Source organism: Varanus komodoensis, unplaced genomic scaffold (assembly GCF_004798865.1).
Source record: "Varanus komodoensis strain SLA01 unplaced genomic scaffold, ASM479886v1 scaffold17, whole genome shotgun sequence".
NCBI lineage: Eukaryota > Metazoa > Chordata > Lepidosauria > Squamata > Varanidae > Varanus > Varanus komodoensis.
In genome coordinates this window covers 10,962,751-10,979,246 of record NW_025335505.1, presented here as the reverse complement: position 1 = coordinate 10,979,246, position 16,496 = coordinate 10,962,751, and the positions used below count along the sequence as shown (strand labels likewise).

The window sequence follows — 16,496 nt, the reverse complement described above, 5'->3', positions numbered from 1 at the left end:
TCTATAACCATAAAGCAACTTATTTTGTGGTCTTCGTTTCTTCCCACTACTCTTCTCCCCACCCCAGTGAAGCATTTTTATTATTTCTGGTACATTTAGAATACACTAGAATAATTTCTTCCTTTTCCCAGCTTGGCTCCAATCACAATTCTTAGGGCAACTGTTCCCTGAACTCCTGGCTCTTCTATCTAGCAAACACGGGATTAAATTACAAGTTTACCGAAACTACAGATTTACAGGATTAATTGTCAGACTTTTTAGAGCCTACTAAAAGACATTTTCACAACAGCATGGGCTCAGACAGACAAGGAAAGTTCCGTGAAAGGGTACAGGGAGGTAAGAGTAAAAAAGATTTAGAGGAGCTTTGCTCCTAGATTTTCAGAAATGCAAACTTAATTTCTTTTTCTAACAATGACGTCTGAACAATCTGAGCAAACAATCATTATGTCTTCCAACTTTGGGGATTAAAGAAAATGCTTCAGTTCACAAAAGGAGCAGAGTTAATTTTCTGGAATTTTAGGCATCTCAGTTTAATCCAGTGGGTATGCATATGATTTCATGTGACTTCTCATTAGAAGCTTTCCTTTGATATGAACTTTAGAATATACAGTACTTCTTCATAATGACCATATTATTAAAACCATGATTCCCAGCACTCTGTAGATAAAGAAAACTGTATTAAGGCATGTGCTTCTCAAAAACATGACTTTAGGTCATGTCTTCGTAGATTTACATTCCCTACCAAAAAGCAGCAGTAGGAGCACCACATATGGAAGAATGCATAAAAACATTCCACTTTTTTCCATGCTTTCTAAGATGAGGAAATCTGTATATTATTTCCCCCATGATCAGAAGCAGCAACACAGAGATACTAGAAATGCCTGAGAATGTGTTACACCCAGGGCACCTGCCATGAAAACCGTTGAAGACACACCATTCAGAAAGCTACACAAGTCTGTCTCTCTAAAAGCAACAGGAAAACTTGAACCTCCACCCTGAAACAAGTACAATGCCATCTAGTGACTAAACCTCATTAAAAGAACTGCCCAGCCCTCCCCAATCAAAAATTAAGAAAATTTGCATCGTTGAAATATCTGGTGTTACCATTAAGTCTGTACTCATCTCTAAATCTCAAACGTTTCTAAGTCATTTGACAGGAGAAAGTAGCAAGCTGAATAATATCTTGTTATTGTTAGTCTTACAAGATGGCTCAAGCTAAAGAGATGTTTGGAAAACAAGCTGTCAAAAAAGGTGTCATGAATTGTTCAAAAGTAGCGAATCTGAAATGTCAGGCTAGGTAGCAGTTCATGCGAAAAGGGTCTAGAGGGTTTAACTAAGCATGAATTAGCCTTAATGACATGGTGGCTAAAAGGGCTAATGCAATTTTAGATGGCATCAACAGAAACGCCGTGTTCCGATCACAAGTGATGATATCACAACATTTGGCAGACTTCACCTGGAGTGCTATCACCTGTCCTGGGCACTGCAGTTTAACCTGGATATTAGTGAAGTGGCACATCTCCAATAAAGTATATCTAAGGTAGTTAGAGGTCATGTTCTATGAGAAAAGGTTAAAGAACTTTAACTTGGAGAACAAACAGTTAAGAGGTGATTTAACAGCTATGTTCGAATATTCTAATGAATGTTACACTGATGCAGGAGCCAATTTCTTTTCTGTTGGTCCACCTTATAGAATCTAAACCTAAGGACTCAAATGACAACAAAGGGAAGTTCAACGAAAACATTAGAAAGAATTCTGACAATGCAGGACTTTCAGCAAGAGAAGGGAGACTATCTTCCACTGTTTGTCGGGAAAAAATAGTTAACTTTCTAATGGCTAAACTAGAACTGGCACAGGCAACATGGGAAGGCCAGGCTAGGCATGGGAAGGCCACAACTAATCAATAGGAGTTTGGCCACTGCTTTTAACAGGAAATTTGCTCTTTAAGGGACAATCAATTATTTAAGAGTGCTTAATTTTTTGTTACTTGCCAATCACATCTCAGAAAAAGAACTCTCTAAATAGGTTTTGAAAGTATTTTTATACTATTATTGCAATTATTTGCACTTCTGATAATGCTTCCAAGCAATACAATTCTCACAAATACCCACAACATTGTTATTAACTGCCTGGAGAGCTTCAGCTATTGGGTGGTGTATAAATGAAATAAGTAATCACACTGAAAAAGGGTTTTAAAGTAAAAATAAACATAATCCTGAAGAATGAAAGTTGTTTTAAAGAGTGAAAGAGATTGCATCTAACACCCCAAATTTATACTAAATGCCTAAATAAAGGTGCTGCTGCCTCTGTTTCCTAAGAATCAACATAAGCTTAAAACAATCTCAGATAAAGGTTGTATCTTTCAACTTACGTTGAGGAGGCGTAATCAAAGAGTAGGATTGCTCACATTGGAAGATTACACAGCCCAGAGCTAGACAGTATGTTAGGCATGCAGAACCTGCAGTCCCATCCACCTTCCTTGCCGCCCAGCTGACTCCAGAAAGCGGACCCCAGACAGACCTTAGAAAGGAGGTATCCTGCCACATGGGCAACTGGAAACCCCCAGTTCACATTCTGTACTGTAGTTTAAACATAGGCAGTCCAACTCGCTCATTCTTCTACGTCATTGTCACAAAATGCCTATACTAGAAGTCCCCAAATTTCAGCTTCCTACCTTTAAAAAATTAAACAAATCTGCCCAGGGCACAAAAGTATCCAGAACCGCCACAGGAATAGCTGTGTGGGGTATTTTTATATTCCAAATGTTAGGCCCTCCAAAGGGGACAAAGCAACGCATTCTTATCTCCCAGTAATTTGAACCGATTTGATCACAGATAAGAATTACAGACCTTTAAACATTAAATACGAAATCAAGTGACTGGAATCGTACTTACCCGCTCCTGCCCTGCTGTATCCCAGATCAGAAATTTATGAAGTTCATTCCCACAAGGCACAGTTTTAGTCATGAACGAAGCACTGGAAGTTGCAAGAAAATCAGCACATTAAGTTCTCTTCCTTACTAACAAACAACCTCTAAAGAACATACATTTATCAGTTTTAGGTCTTAGGATCGTAAGTTCAAGAAGTGATCAGTGCTTAATTTCTAGGACCAACTAGTGGGATAGGTATCTTGGCGTGAGATACAGCATTAGCCTGTAAGCTCTACTTTTTAGTTCTATGTGTTTGGAGTAGGAACTTGGAGTGGAGCTGTAGCTGTTTAATGGCAAGGGAACAGCATGCCTGTACTAACATGTATCAATCATGTTAGTTGTACTTAAAAATTCTCTATCATGGACTAAACTAATCATAGACTAGTCAGTTATTGCTGTACCTTGGTTTCCCCAGTTACAAAATGAGAGCACTATCCTTTGAAAATTATTCACAATAGAGGCTGGGTGGCCAAGTTCTAATCCAAGCCTACACACTCACACACAATAGCTCTCTTTCCTTTTTCACTTTTTCTTCTGAGAAATTGGGGAATGTTGTCTCTGGCTATAGAAATAAAATTTTTATAAGCATTACAACTTCTCCTAGATCAAATTTACTAATAGAGATATCCTAGCCCTACAACTTGTAAACTAAAATATGGTTGTGGTAGAACTCCTTAACATTATGGTTTGTCGAAGTTATGCTTTGATTACTATCATTGCTAATACTATATCCTGTTAATGTTTAAAGTATGTGCCAGCCTAAGTGAAATGGTTGGATTTATGATGAAAGATTTGTTTTCCTTTTACTTAAGTAAAACTATAAAAACCACAATTTTCTGTACTGTAGGACTTGTTTCTGTGCAAAAATGCACAGGATTGCATACTTGTCTTAACTGCTACTGAACAATTTCTTCTGAAGAGCTTCTCAAACAGCAAGCATACATTAAAGTAACCTTTATACCTTGGTACAACTAATTAAAGTAAGCTTTTATCACATACAGATTTTCACCTCTTATTTTTGTCCATATTTTGCTGTCGAAACAAGCACAAGACTGCACTTCTAGAAAATCTTGATTTATGTCAGCTGATTGGATGACAGAATTGATCATTTTTTGCTAATTAAAATTAACTAAAATTAAAAACTCCATAGTGACATTTTAACAGAATTGCTCTTAATAGAGTAACAATGATGAATTAAGCATTTGCTATATAGAAGTTGCTATTTTGAAGTAAATTACATCTAAGTAGTATTTTTTTTCAATTTCACATTTATTAATCACTTAAGAGATGGTCTTCCCATTAAATAGGAAATAGATGTTATTGCTCCAATAATAATACCAGGTTGCTCTTGTTATGGAATTTGTTTGTTTGTTTTTTACATAATGAGTAAGAAACCAAATTTCTGCTTCTTTGGCAATGGAAGGATATCCATCCTCCATAATACTGGCATAAAGCAGTGATGTTGCTATGGTCTGACTAGCACTGGAGGAACACCACAACCACAACTGAGCAATACTAATAGCTACACCCACAGCATGCAATCATCTACCAATTCAACCAACATCTCATATTTTCCAGGTGTAGAATATGCTACCACAGGGGTGGAGAAAGAACAGTGCTTTAAGCAAGAACAGAATTCCACATAACCTCCTCTCATCCCCCACCAAACCCCCAGCTCTACGCATTTTTATTTTTACCAGCTTCATGACACTGGGGCAGGGTGCTTCAGGATTGTCTGGTAAAACAGCATCACATATCCCACCACACACACACACACACACCACCCGCCCCCAGGCATCACACTGTGCACTGGCTTTGGGACAGTGATAAGATTTCTAGAAGGCACAGTTCAAAGACAGTTCTTTAAGTCATCAAATCTTTGCTTTAGCACAGGTTGGCAGATTTGTCTATAGACATAAATATGCATGAATTAAATTCAAGTCAGGGTCTGGTTTATGACTATTATATTGCATAGTTTGTAAGTTTTTGATGTTCAGGAAAATTAATAAAGATGAATTACATGCCAGCCACTTACACTGTCTGGAGCTGCCTTGTTAAAAGCCAAGGCAATGTAATGAATTATGAAATGATATGTTTGTTTTATGTGGAAAATATATTCTAAGATTGTCAGCTAGTATATTTTAAATATCATAGTACTGGTTCAAATGTCCTTCATGCGGATGCATTTAAATAGCCCAAAGCTAGCATTCAAGTTGAAATAGGATAGCTCTAACTCCTGCTCAGATTCACTTTCTCTTAGGCTATATTTAATCTCAAAAGGTAAGCCTATTACAGAGAACAAATACATCAGTCACTTCCATGTCCCTTGTGTAGTACTTCGTTTCCTCTCGCAGGTTTCCTGCACCAACCAGCACTCTCAAAGCCACAGAAACAAGGACTTCAAACCATTCCTCTGTATTGCAAGTGACACTAATTGCTTAACAAAAAGGATGCTGGGTGCCGATTTTGTCTGAAAGGGTTAGGGTTAGGGTTAGGGTTAGGGTTATCTACATGACCTAGGAGCCCTAATCCTTAATTCCAGGGCATGGCAATGGCTGCAGTGAACTCAAAACAGAAGTGCTCAATGTATACACACAGATGCACTGTTTGGTTCGCATGTTCCAGAACTGAATTTATTTGTAATAAGCCCTGCCAACTGGCTTTTTGCCCCTGAAAGGGAGAGGCAATTGCTAAGATAACAATACTACTTCCAAAATCCAAGCAACCGTGCAACCATTTCCACAGCAACTCAGGGAGGCAAGGAAATGAGTGAAAAGATTAAAGTTGAGGAATGTGTGGCTCTTCCAGTGTGGTTGGATTCTAAGTCCCATCATCACTCACCATTGACTAGCCTTACTAAAGCTGGTAGGAGCTGCAATCTATTTATTACATTTCTGTATCACCCAACAGACAAAGCTCTCTGGGTGGTTCACAAAAGTTAAAACCATAAATGACACATTCCTCCATCTCTCCACATTTAACAGTTGAGCAAGCTGTAAGATATTAATGCTGCTTCATCAGCCAAAAGTGTAAGACTCCTGGTACATATGGCAACATGGCAGGGAAAAAGCTTTTAACATAGATTCATGGAAGGCAAAATTAGCAGATCTAGCTTGAAAAGAGTGATTCTTTTAAGTCAAAGGAATTAGTGATGCTATTTGAAATCCATTTCTTGAGAAATGGCGTTAACATTTTTGAAATATTTCATCAGCCTGCATAATTTTATCCTCTTCCATTTCCCTGTTTTTCCTCCACCAGATATAAACCATGTACAATAATTAATAAAACAATATTAAGAGCTAAGAAATGTATGATTACGCAGTACAGGATTCATTTAAAAGTAGTAGTTAGGGAAAGCATAAAAAATGAGAATCTCTCAGTACCAGGCACGGGTGGCAAGCATCTACAGCTAGAATACCAGGATCGGGGTGATGGAAAGCCACAGAGATCTTAGCAGAACGCAAGCAGCCCAAAGGAAAAGTTCAAATACAGATTTCGGTATAGTGATGTAGGTCCAAAGGCAAGGGTAAAAGCCATATGGGCAAAAGCCAGGTCAGGAAAACAAAGCAGAATCCAAGATGAAGCACAGTCCAGAGGCAAGCTGAAGTCAGCTACCAGCAAAAGGCACGGTCAGAGAAAACACGAAACAGGCAGCTGCCGCAAGGCAGAATCAGACCAGAGGTAGGAACTAACAGGAGTTAAGGCACAGTCAAAGATAAAGCAAGTCTGGAAACAGGCTCAGGAACGCAGTACAGCCAGCACAAAACCCAGTAATGCTGTTGCAAAGCTGAGCAATGCGGAGAAATTTTTTATAGAGCTTCCAGCTCCACCAATTGTTTATACAGGCTCCAACCCTTCAGGTACCTACAGGCCTGCTCCTGGTTTTGCAGGCATTTGCAACTGACCTGCTCATTCCCAGGAGAGCTGTGTCAAGGCTTCTGATTCCAGCAGATAGGAGGAGGAAGACAAATTAATCCAAGGCTAATTGTATATATCTAAAACTCTTTAGAACAGGGGTGGGGAGCTTGTGGCTCACCAAATGATGTTGGGCTGTAATTTCCATCATCCCTGACTCCAGCCAATCTGACTGGAGCTGATGGCAGCTGGGAGTACAGCAACATCTGGAGGGTCTCAAGTTCACTACCCCTGCTTTAAACATGGATCTAGATAGAGAAGGAAATGGAAGAATAAATGTCGCATAATGGCTAATTGCTCCTGGTATAGCATAATTACTTGTTTAGAAATGGCATGATCTAAAGAGGAAGTTAATATGCTTACTCCATAGTCTGCAACATTCAGAAACATTGAACACAAACACTATCATTTTGAATAGTGAGCTCTGCCAAAACCTTGAAATACAAAGAATTCACGAAATGTTTCCACAGAGGGTGTATATCAAGAGAAAGAACTTACCCAATGGTAGGGCTAATATTGTGGTCAAAATGATCCTGAACAAATCGGCAAACTATACTTGATTTGCCAACTCCTGTATCCTAAAAATTAAGAAAGGAAGAATTATTTCAACTTTACCTTGAAATCAGGTCTCTGTTAAAATGAAATATCTTCTAGTTAGGGACCTATTTATGGCTCAGCAGAGACACAATAACTGGCCCAAATCCACCAGTGACTTCATAACTAAGTGGGGACTAGAACCCAGACCTCCCGAGTCCCAGTCTAGAATTGTTAATAATTATACCACAATTGTAATAATTACAATTGTGGCTCTCAATAATTCAATTATGTAATAAAATAGTGCAAAGTAATTATATTGTAGGTTTTTCTTTCCTCTAATCAAAATAGATTTTGCCTGAATGACACTTATAGGAGTAAGAATTTGCCAGCAAAAATATTTACAATATTTAGCTTTCTTATCATTAAAACATTACATTTAGATAGGTCTCACAAATGGACTTTTTCTGAATAAACATTGAGTGTGCATTTTAAAAATAATCTGAGCTAGCAAGTTGTAAAAAAAATATTGCTTTTATGTGTTTTGGACTTTACCACTCAGCCAAGGCAGACGATGCTTAATTCTTGATGTGCAATTTCTTATCTTGCCACAAGGGGAAGACCCTACATAAGATTTGTTACAGAAGACAGTAACTAATGAAAGCTAATACTCAAACCCAAATCAGTACTTTATTCCTTTTCCTTCAAGAATAACATAATATTAACATACTTAGTAATAAGTATACTTCCATACACTGCCTTGGAAATATGATTGCAGGGCAAAGTTGGCACCTAAACTAGTAGTAGTCATCATATATAAAATATTGTATGACACTCCGCTTCATCAAAATGAAAGTTTACATTTGCTTTTCCATAAATAACCACAGCAGTGCCTGGAGGCTGTTGAGTCTGGATATGAGGAATTCAGAAAGACACAATTGCAGCATACCATCTTGAGAACGTATTTAGAAGGAATTCTAGATAAAACTATTGATATAAGACAGGGTAGACATAAGGTTGATTTAGATGTGCCAATAGATCTCTGCCCAATCTACAGTACATGGGAAGCAAAATGAACAGGGTTAGATGTAATTCTTACTAATTAGGGCATTTTCCGACTGTCAGAGCCTCTTCATTAATGGTGAGAATGATTTTTTTTGTAAGCCATCCAGAAACTTTTATTATTGGAACAACATATAAAAAAGAAATAAAATAAAGTAAAAATAATAAATAATTTTAAAAATTACCAGGATTCACGGGGAAGATTAAATCACCCTTTTCTGCCAGGATTTATCTGAATTTTCCCAACACCACCAAACATACAAAACATACCTATTTCTATGCTAGTCTGTTCTGGAGTAAATCCCAGAGGATCAGCTCTTCCACCTGTAAAATGTACACCTTGATTCTTGCTAATAACTTGCATGCCTACAAAACTACAGCTCAATTATTTGCTGGGTTATTGAGCTTTAATTGCCTTTAACTACCCTTTTATTACAAGTCACTGATCCAGGATAACTGGCAAAAGAATCTTTCAGCTCAAGGGAGAACCCAAGGGGTGTATCTCCACAGACCCCATCACTGTGGCTAATGTTCCTATCATAGCTATAGCTGCCCTTTTCCCCTTACAAAAAGTATCCCCCATCGTCCAAGAATTAGACTTTTAAAGTTGCCAGTGTCACCAACTGAGGCTTTAAAATAATCTAAATGCAAGAGGGCACAGCATGGGAAGTATCTTAACTCTGATCAGCTGTTGATCAAAGATTGGGGTAGTTAATGCAAAGACTGGGAAAGAAAATGTCAGATTGGATGGGAGACTTCTGTGAGCCAGTTTGGCCTGTAGATAAGAGATTTCCTATGCCTGCTATTGAGAATGAAAGGCTATATTCAGTCACTGCAATCCTCTGTCTAGTATGATGAGAAAGAAACAGTTTTAGAAATCTTTTATAGTAAAGCAAACTTTAAAATCATTTTAAATTGCTGCCAGAAAAAAGTGTTACCCTACAAAGCATTTTAATGATTGTATAATTTTAAAGTTTACAGTGCAGTGGTAAGAATGGAGTTTTCATTTTCAAGAACTAGTGTTAATTAAAAATGCTGACAGAGCTCGAATTCTCTAACTTCATCCAGATGCTAGTTATGTCTAACGTTTTACATATTACGTTTTACATATTACGTTTTACATCAAAGGATCTGTTTCTGTTTGGATACAAGGTAACTACTGGGATACTAATGGTATGGATTTTTGTTAGGGGATTAGCTTTACTAAGGTTGTATATTTTTGTCTGTTATTTTTTATGATTTGTGTATGTAGAAGAAATGTTGAAAATAAAGAATATTCTACAGTGAGTGTTAACTGAGCTTTAGGTTGTGGTTTCAAAGTATCTTAAGCTTTTTTAAAATCTTATGATAATAGCTCTTTTACGCAATCTAGTTTCAAACAAAACAACCACTACTACAAACAAAGAATCTTAGTTTTGCTTCACTGGTAGCAAATGAGGAAAGAGAAGTGATGGCAATGGTTAGAAAAAAATTGCTGTGAAATGTGGCAGGGATAAACAAAGCAGCCAAATTAACCTAAGGGGATGATCCTATGCTCGATGTGGAACTGCCTTTGAAGATGATCTGGGTCCTTCAATTAATCCAAAACAGAGCAGCGCTGTTATTAACAAGGGCCCTTCCTCCGCCAACTTCACTGACCTCCTGTTATTGCCTGGGCACAATTCAAAGTGATTACATTAACATACAAAACCCTAAACGGCTTGGGATGAGGATATCTAAAGGAACGCCTGTCTCCATGTATCCCTACCAGACCACTTAGATCTTCAACAGAGACCCTCCTTCGTGAACTCCGCCAAATGAAGTAAGAGGAGATTTGGCAAGAAAAAGAGTCTTCTCCATTATCACACCTTTGAAACTCTCTTCCTTAAAGATTTGCAAGTGGTACCATGGTTATCCTGTTTTTGCTGCCAAGTAAATACTTTCTTATTTACTACTGGCTTTTAGAATCATGGTTTTATTTGCTCTTTGCTGATGGTTTTATTGTTGTTTTTGTTGCTGTTTATATCATCCTCCTGTTTTGCTATGTTGCTGTTTCTGTTTTTTTGTGAGCAGCCCACTTACAAATACAGTAAATACATAAAGTAAGCAACCTCTGGAATGTTGAGTATGATTTTATTCTTTGAAGAAGTCCTATGCTTTTTATTTCTGCTTGATATATTTGGGCCTTTCTCAGGTATTCATATTTCTAAAACTATTTCTAAATTGAGTAGCTACTCATACATGTATAATAGTAAAGTACTGATTAGCTGGAGAGCCCAAAATGTTATGGAGCAAATTTTTAGTAGGGAGATACGCCTTGGAAGAATCTTTTGCTTATTGTTGTTTCAAAATAGTTTTTGATCCTGGTCCAGCTGACCTAACACTGACAGCAGAAAGCAAGCCAAGGTCACCAGAGGACTCTCAATGACATCAGAAACATCCTGTGATAATGCTGATGAATAAAAATAATTGCTGTGGAACAAACTTATTTCATAACCACAACTTATTCCTATTTAATGTTTAAAAACAGTTCTTCTGGCAAGTACTTCCTCTGTGGAATCAGATACAAAACATTTCTCATTATTATGGCTGCCTCCCCATTTATGCAATTATGCGAAGTAGCTCTGGAACAGCTAACTAGAGGAATACGGATTCTGTAAATTGCATTAGGGTTGCTGACTAAAACTAAAAACAAAGTTATAATGTAGCATATAAGTATGATCCTTAAGATGATTATATTTGCAAGTACCAAAGCCATTAACATCTTCCCACACTTCAAGATATGTCCCATCTGTTTGAAAAGCTGATCTGGGAACTCAGAAAATGACTGCACTGTTCACCTTCAGCTATTGAAGTGCAAACTTATTAGCCAATTATCACAATTCCTTTGCCTGCACAGACGTCCTCCTACTTACTTCCTTTCCATTAAATGCAACCATTTGAACGCTTTTCTTCATCACATGGTAACACTAAACAGGCCCATAGGTGCTCCTCCCATAAAGCTGCTCCAGCCTTGCCTGCTGAAATATGACATGAATTCCTCCTGCAGTGGGCCCCATGCAGCAGCTATGTTGTACATCTTGGCAGAAAAGGAAAAGCATGGCTAGTCCTAACTTTAAACAGAGGTGGGTGGGTGCCACAGACAGCGGGTGCGGGGGTGACAACAACAGCAAGTTGTTGGAGATCAGAATTGCATCTTCTAGACAGCCTTCCAAAGCTACCCTGCTCTCCGAGGGAATGCTGTCCCATCACCGGTGTTGAAATAATGCTCAACTCACAGTTCAGTTGGAATTAAACAGAGGAGTAAATCCAAACGTATTTCAGCATGTATCAGAGTTCTACTGGTATGTTTGACAGTACTGTTGATAACCTGGCCAGTATCTGGAATACAAAAATTCGGACTCAACACTCCCAAATTGTTGTTGTTGTTGCTAATTGCAAAGTCGTGTCCGACCCATTGCAACCCCATGGACAACATTCCTCCAGGCCTTCCTGTCCTCCACCATCCCCTGGAGTCCACCTAAGCTCACACTGACTGCTTCAGTGACTCCATCCAGCCACCTCATTCTCTGCCTTCCCCTTCTTCTTTTGCCATCAATTGTTCCCAGCATTAGGCTCTTCTCCAGGGAGTCCTTCCTTCTCATTAGGTAGCCAAAGTATTTGAGTTTCATCTAAAGTATCTGGCCTTCTAAAGAGCAGTCAGGGTTGATCTCCTCTAGGACTGACCAGTTTGATTGCCTTGCAGTCCAAGGGACTCACAGGAGTCTCCGCCAGCACCACTATTCAAAGGCCTCAATTCTTCAGTGCTCAGCCTTCCCTATGGTCCAGCTTTCACAGCCATACATTGCAACTGGGAAAACCATAGCCTTGACTATGCACTTTTGTCAGCAGGGTGATGTCTCTGCTTTTTAGTATGCTGTCTCGATTTGCCATAGCTTTCCTCCCAGGGAGCAAGCGCCTTTTAATTTTTTGGCTGCAGTCCCTGTCTGTGCTGATCTTGGAGCTCAGGAAAATCATAGAAGCAAACTATGTTATACTGAGGAGTGAAGTCAGTGGATGATGGAAAGGACAATGTCTAGAATGCAAATAGAAGAAACCCTGAGATGAATTCAGCTAAACACAGACTAGAGCCTCCATAGAGCCTATTTTGTGACTGTAATGGTGACAGCAATGTTTATTGTTCCATCATTCCTGCATTTGCTCAACATCAGTTGGTGGAGATTTTTCTGGTAGTATAAGGCCTTTTACAGCATGGAAATTAATGGAAACTTTACTAGGCAACTAAGGCCAGTGTGCAAAACATCTGCAGATATATTCCACTTTTACAGCTGTGTCAAACATGGCATCTTCTGGTCATTTTGCTATGGTTGCCTTTTGGTCAGACAACCCTAAAGAAATGGATACATAGACATAGGTTTAAAGAACAGCTCCTGTGTATTTGAATATTGGTAGGGGCCATGACTCCTTGAGTGAGGGGGTGTTTCCCAAAGTCCTGCAACATGAAACCTCAGCCCACACCTCCAAATAATCTGTCCCAGTAGCTTCACATACATGTTAAATAGTGTGAAGGACAGAATGGAGCCCTGTGGAGTCCCACAGTATAGCTGCCAAGACACAGAGCAATAATCGCCTAGCAATACCTTGAGGAAGTAGAAGGGGAACCACTGCAGTGCAGTGCCTCCAGTTCCCAATCTAGAAAGCCTATCCAAAAGAATACCATAGTTGATGCTGTTGAAAGAGATTGAGAGGTCAAAAGAACCAACAATGTCACTCTCCCCTGTCCTTCTCCCAGTAGACATCATCCAACACGGTGACCAAGGCATTTTCCATTCCAAAGCAGCCCAAAGTCTGATTAAAATGATACATCAGATTCCTTCAAGAGTGTCTGGAATTGACTGGCAACCCCTGCTTGAGCACCTCACTCAGGAATTGTATATTGGCTACTGGACTAGCACAAATCCCTCTCTCAGTGAAAAATATATTACCTCATGGTCCCAGCCTTATATTGCTTCCCTATTAAATATAATAAGCCATGAAAGGCATGACTCGAGGAAATAAGTGGCTTACCAGACTTGGCCAAGCACCCTGGGCCTCAACGACTGAAACAGCTTTGCAAGTAAAACTGCCTTGGTCGCCATGGTGGATGACCCACACTGGTAAATGAAGGTACAGAGAATGTGACTTCATAGATTCTTCTAGACCAGTGCAACCTTCTTCTTCAGGACCCCTCAAAGGGTTTGAGTACCATACTTTATGATAGCCTTCTAAGCTTTCTGCAGAGATGGATAATGGGACACTAGTTTGCGGGGGTTCCAGTTGTTCTCACACAGTGCTAGTGCTGCTCTTGAACCTCATGGCCTTTAGGATGACACAGGGTTCCATCTTGTGCTTTTCAACTTGCACAGAAAACACTTAGAGCTACCTCTTTTTCTCCTTCTAAAGATTGCAGGGAATTCATGGACATGCTAAATCAGAATTGTATATCCAATTCAAGAACAATCAGTTATTGAGACATAACACAGAGAAGACAGAACTACTGTTAGTGGGGTGGGCGAGTTATGACCAAACTTAAGTTATGCAGAATACTCTAGATAAGTTGCACTCCTCTGAGAGGACGAAGTATACAGCTTGGGGTGCTCCTCTAACTGGATGCTTATGTAGCGACAGTTGCCATGTGTGTCCTTTAGACACTTACTTCCTAGAGTCTGACATTTCACTACAGGAAGGGTATTGCGTAAAACTGTCCGCACAACTTCATGAATAGTGACGTGAATGAACCCTTATTAAAGTGGGTGGTTTTCTAGGTTATTGATTTAATTCCTTAATTTCAGGAATCTCTTCCCACAGACTCCTGGACCAGACTAGTATATATGAAGCTCATATCCTCTGTTTCTTGTGTCTCTCCAACTCTTGTTTATATGTTGGAGGGTTGTATAAGCCTAGAACTTGCAGTTTCTACAGAAACACTTTCTGAAAAAACCTCTGGTAAAACTAAATTTAGCATTAATGTCTTTCAGCATGCAGACTTGTATGAGCACAATCGAATTTATCTTATGTAGGAGTTACATTCTATTGAACTTAGCAGGACTGACAGTATTATCCTATGCATGTTTACTGGGAAGTAAGTCCCATGGAGTTCAGTGGTACTTAGTCCCTGGTAAGTGTGTACAGAATTGCAATCAATACACTATATTCCTAGAATTGGCTATGAGCCTTGCTTACCTATGTAAGAGCAAAACACATCATCATTCCTAAAATTCATGTTAGCATAAACTACATTTTTTAAAGAATGATGAAATGCAACATTTTTTCCTACAAAGGACAATATTTATTGATTTACCTTTAGCTAAACCATGCATAGTTTTATATATTGAGTAATTTAAAGTGTCACTGGATCCAGAGATGGCCACTAATTATAGACCAGTGGCCAACATCCCGTTTCTGGGCAAGGTGTTGGAGCGGGTGGTGGCGGGACAACTCCAAGCACTCTTGGATGAAACTGATTATCTGGACCCATTTCAGTCTGGCTTCAGACCCGGTTACGGTACTGAATCTGCCTTGGTCGCCCTGTACAATGACCTGTGCAGGGAGAAGGACAGGGGGAGTGCATCCCTGTTGGTTCTTCTGGACCTCTCAGTGGCTTTCGATACCATCGACCATGGTATCCTTCTGGATAGGCTAGCAGAATTGGGGGTCGGAGGCACTGCTTTGCAGTGGTTCCGCTCCTATCTCAATGGCTGATTCCAGAAGGTGGTGCTGGGGGACTATGGCTCTGCACCATGGCAGCTATGCCATGGAGTACCGCAGGGCTCCATTTTGTCCCCTTTGCTGTTTAACGTCTACATGAAACCGCTGGGAGAGGTCATCAGGAGGTGTGGGCTGCGGAATCACCAGTACGCTGATGATACCCAGCTCTACCTCTCATTTTCCACCAATCCAGGTGAGGCAGTGGCTGTGCTGAACCGGTGCCTGGCTGAGCTAATGGGCTGGATGAGGGCCAATAAACTGAAGCTCAATCCAGACAAGACAGAGGTCCTGTTGGTTGGCGGATCGGGCTTCGGGGAGGGTGAATTGAACCTAGTCCTGAATGGGGTTGCACTCCCTCTTAGGGATAAGGTTCGCAGCTTGGGAGTGCTCCTCGACCCAGAGCTTTCACTGGAAGCTCAGGTGACAGCGGTGGCGAGGAGCACTTTCTTTCAGCTTCAGCTGATCCATCAGCTGCGCCCCTACCTGGAGTACGACTGCCTGGCGACAGTGACACACGCGTTGGTGACTTCCCGACTTGACTTCTGTAACACGCTCTATGTGGGGCTACCCTTGAAGACGGTCTGGATACTTCAATTGGTTCAAAATAGAGCTGCCAGGCTGATGACGGGGACTGGGCGTTATGTTCACATGACTCCAGTCCTCCGTCACCTTCACTGGCTTTCCATTGGAGTCCGGGCCCAATTCAAGGTGTTGGTGATGACCTATAAAGCCCTTAACAGCTTGGGTCCTGGTTACCTGAAGGAGTGCTTACGTCCATATATGCCCGCCCGCCCCTTGATATCTGCAGGAGAGGCCCTTCTCCGGGAACCCTCTATGAAGGAAATTAGGAGGGTGAGTACTCGGAGGAGGGCTTTCTCTGCGGTGGCGCCCAATCTATGCAATGAGCTCCCCAGAGAGGTCCGCCTGGTGCCGAAAAACAAATAACGGCGGCGGTGCCGAAAAACAAATAAGACCTTTTTATTCAAATGTTATTTTAATTGTTAATATTATTTATTCATTTTATTCTTTGGCAAGGGCAACTTAATTTATATTGTTAATTTATATTATTCTATTTTGAAGTTTATGGTTGTGAGCCGCCCCGAGTCTTCGGCGAATGGGGCAGCATAGAAGTCTCCTAAATAAATAAATAACGTTCAGAAATATGTTAATAGTTAAAATGAAAATTTATCTTTATGATTTGCACGTCCACAGAAAAAACACAGCTGAAAGACCTTCACACATGATTTAAATGTTTTAGCTCTAAAACTGAGGCACCTCATTAAACACTGATAATTATTACTTATTATTTATTTAACTTCTATACAGCC

General features: G+C 39.9%; 1 protein-coding gene across 2 annotated transcripts in view; it reads right to left on the bottom strand.

Moving 5' to 3' along the window:
- RAB31 (RAB31, member RAS oncogene family) overlaps positions 1-16,496 on the bottom strand; it is a 33,493-nt gene that overhangs the window by 14,779 nt on the left and 2,218 nt on the right. For both annotated transcript variants that reach the window (XM_044426312.1, XM_044426313.1), the window contains exons 2-3: positions 7,345-7,424; positions 2,896-2,977 (exon numbers count right to left, since the gene is read on the bottom strand). In XM_044426312.1, the coding sequence (XP_044282247.1) occupies positions 2,896-2,977; positions 7,345-7,424 (162 nt within the window). The remainder of the gene's footprint in view (positions 1-2,895; positions 2,978-7,344; positions 7,425-16,496) is intronic.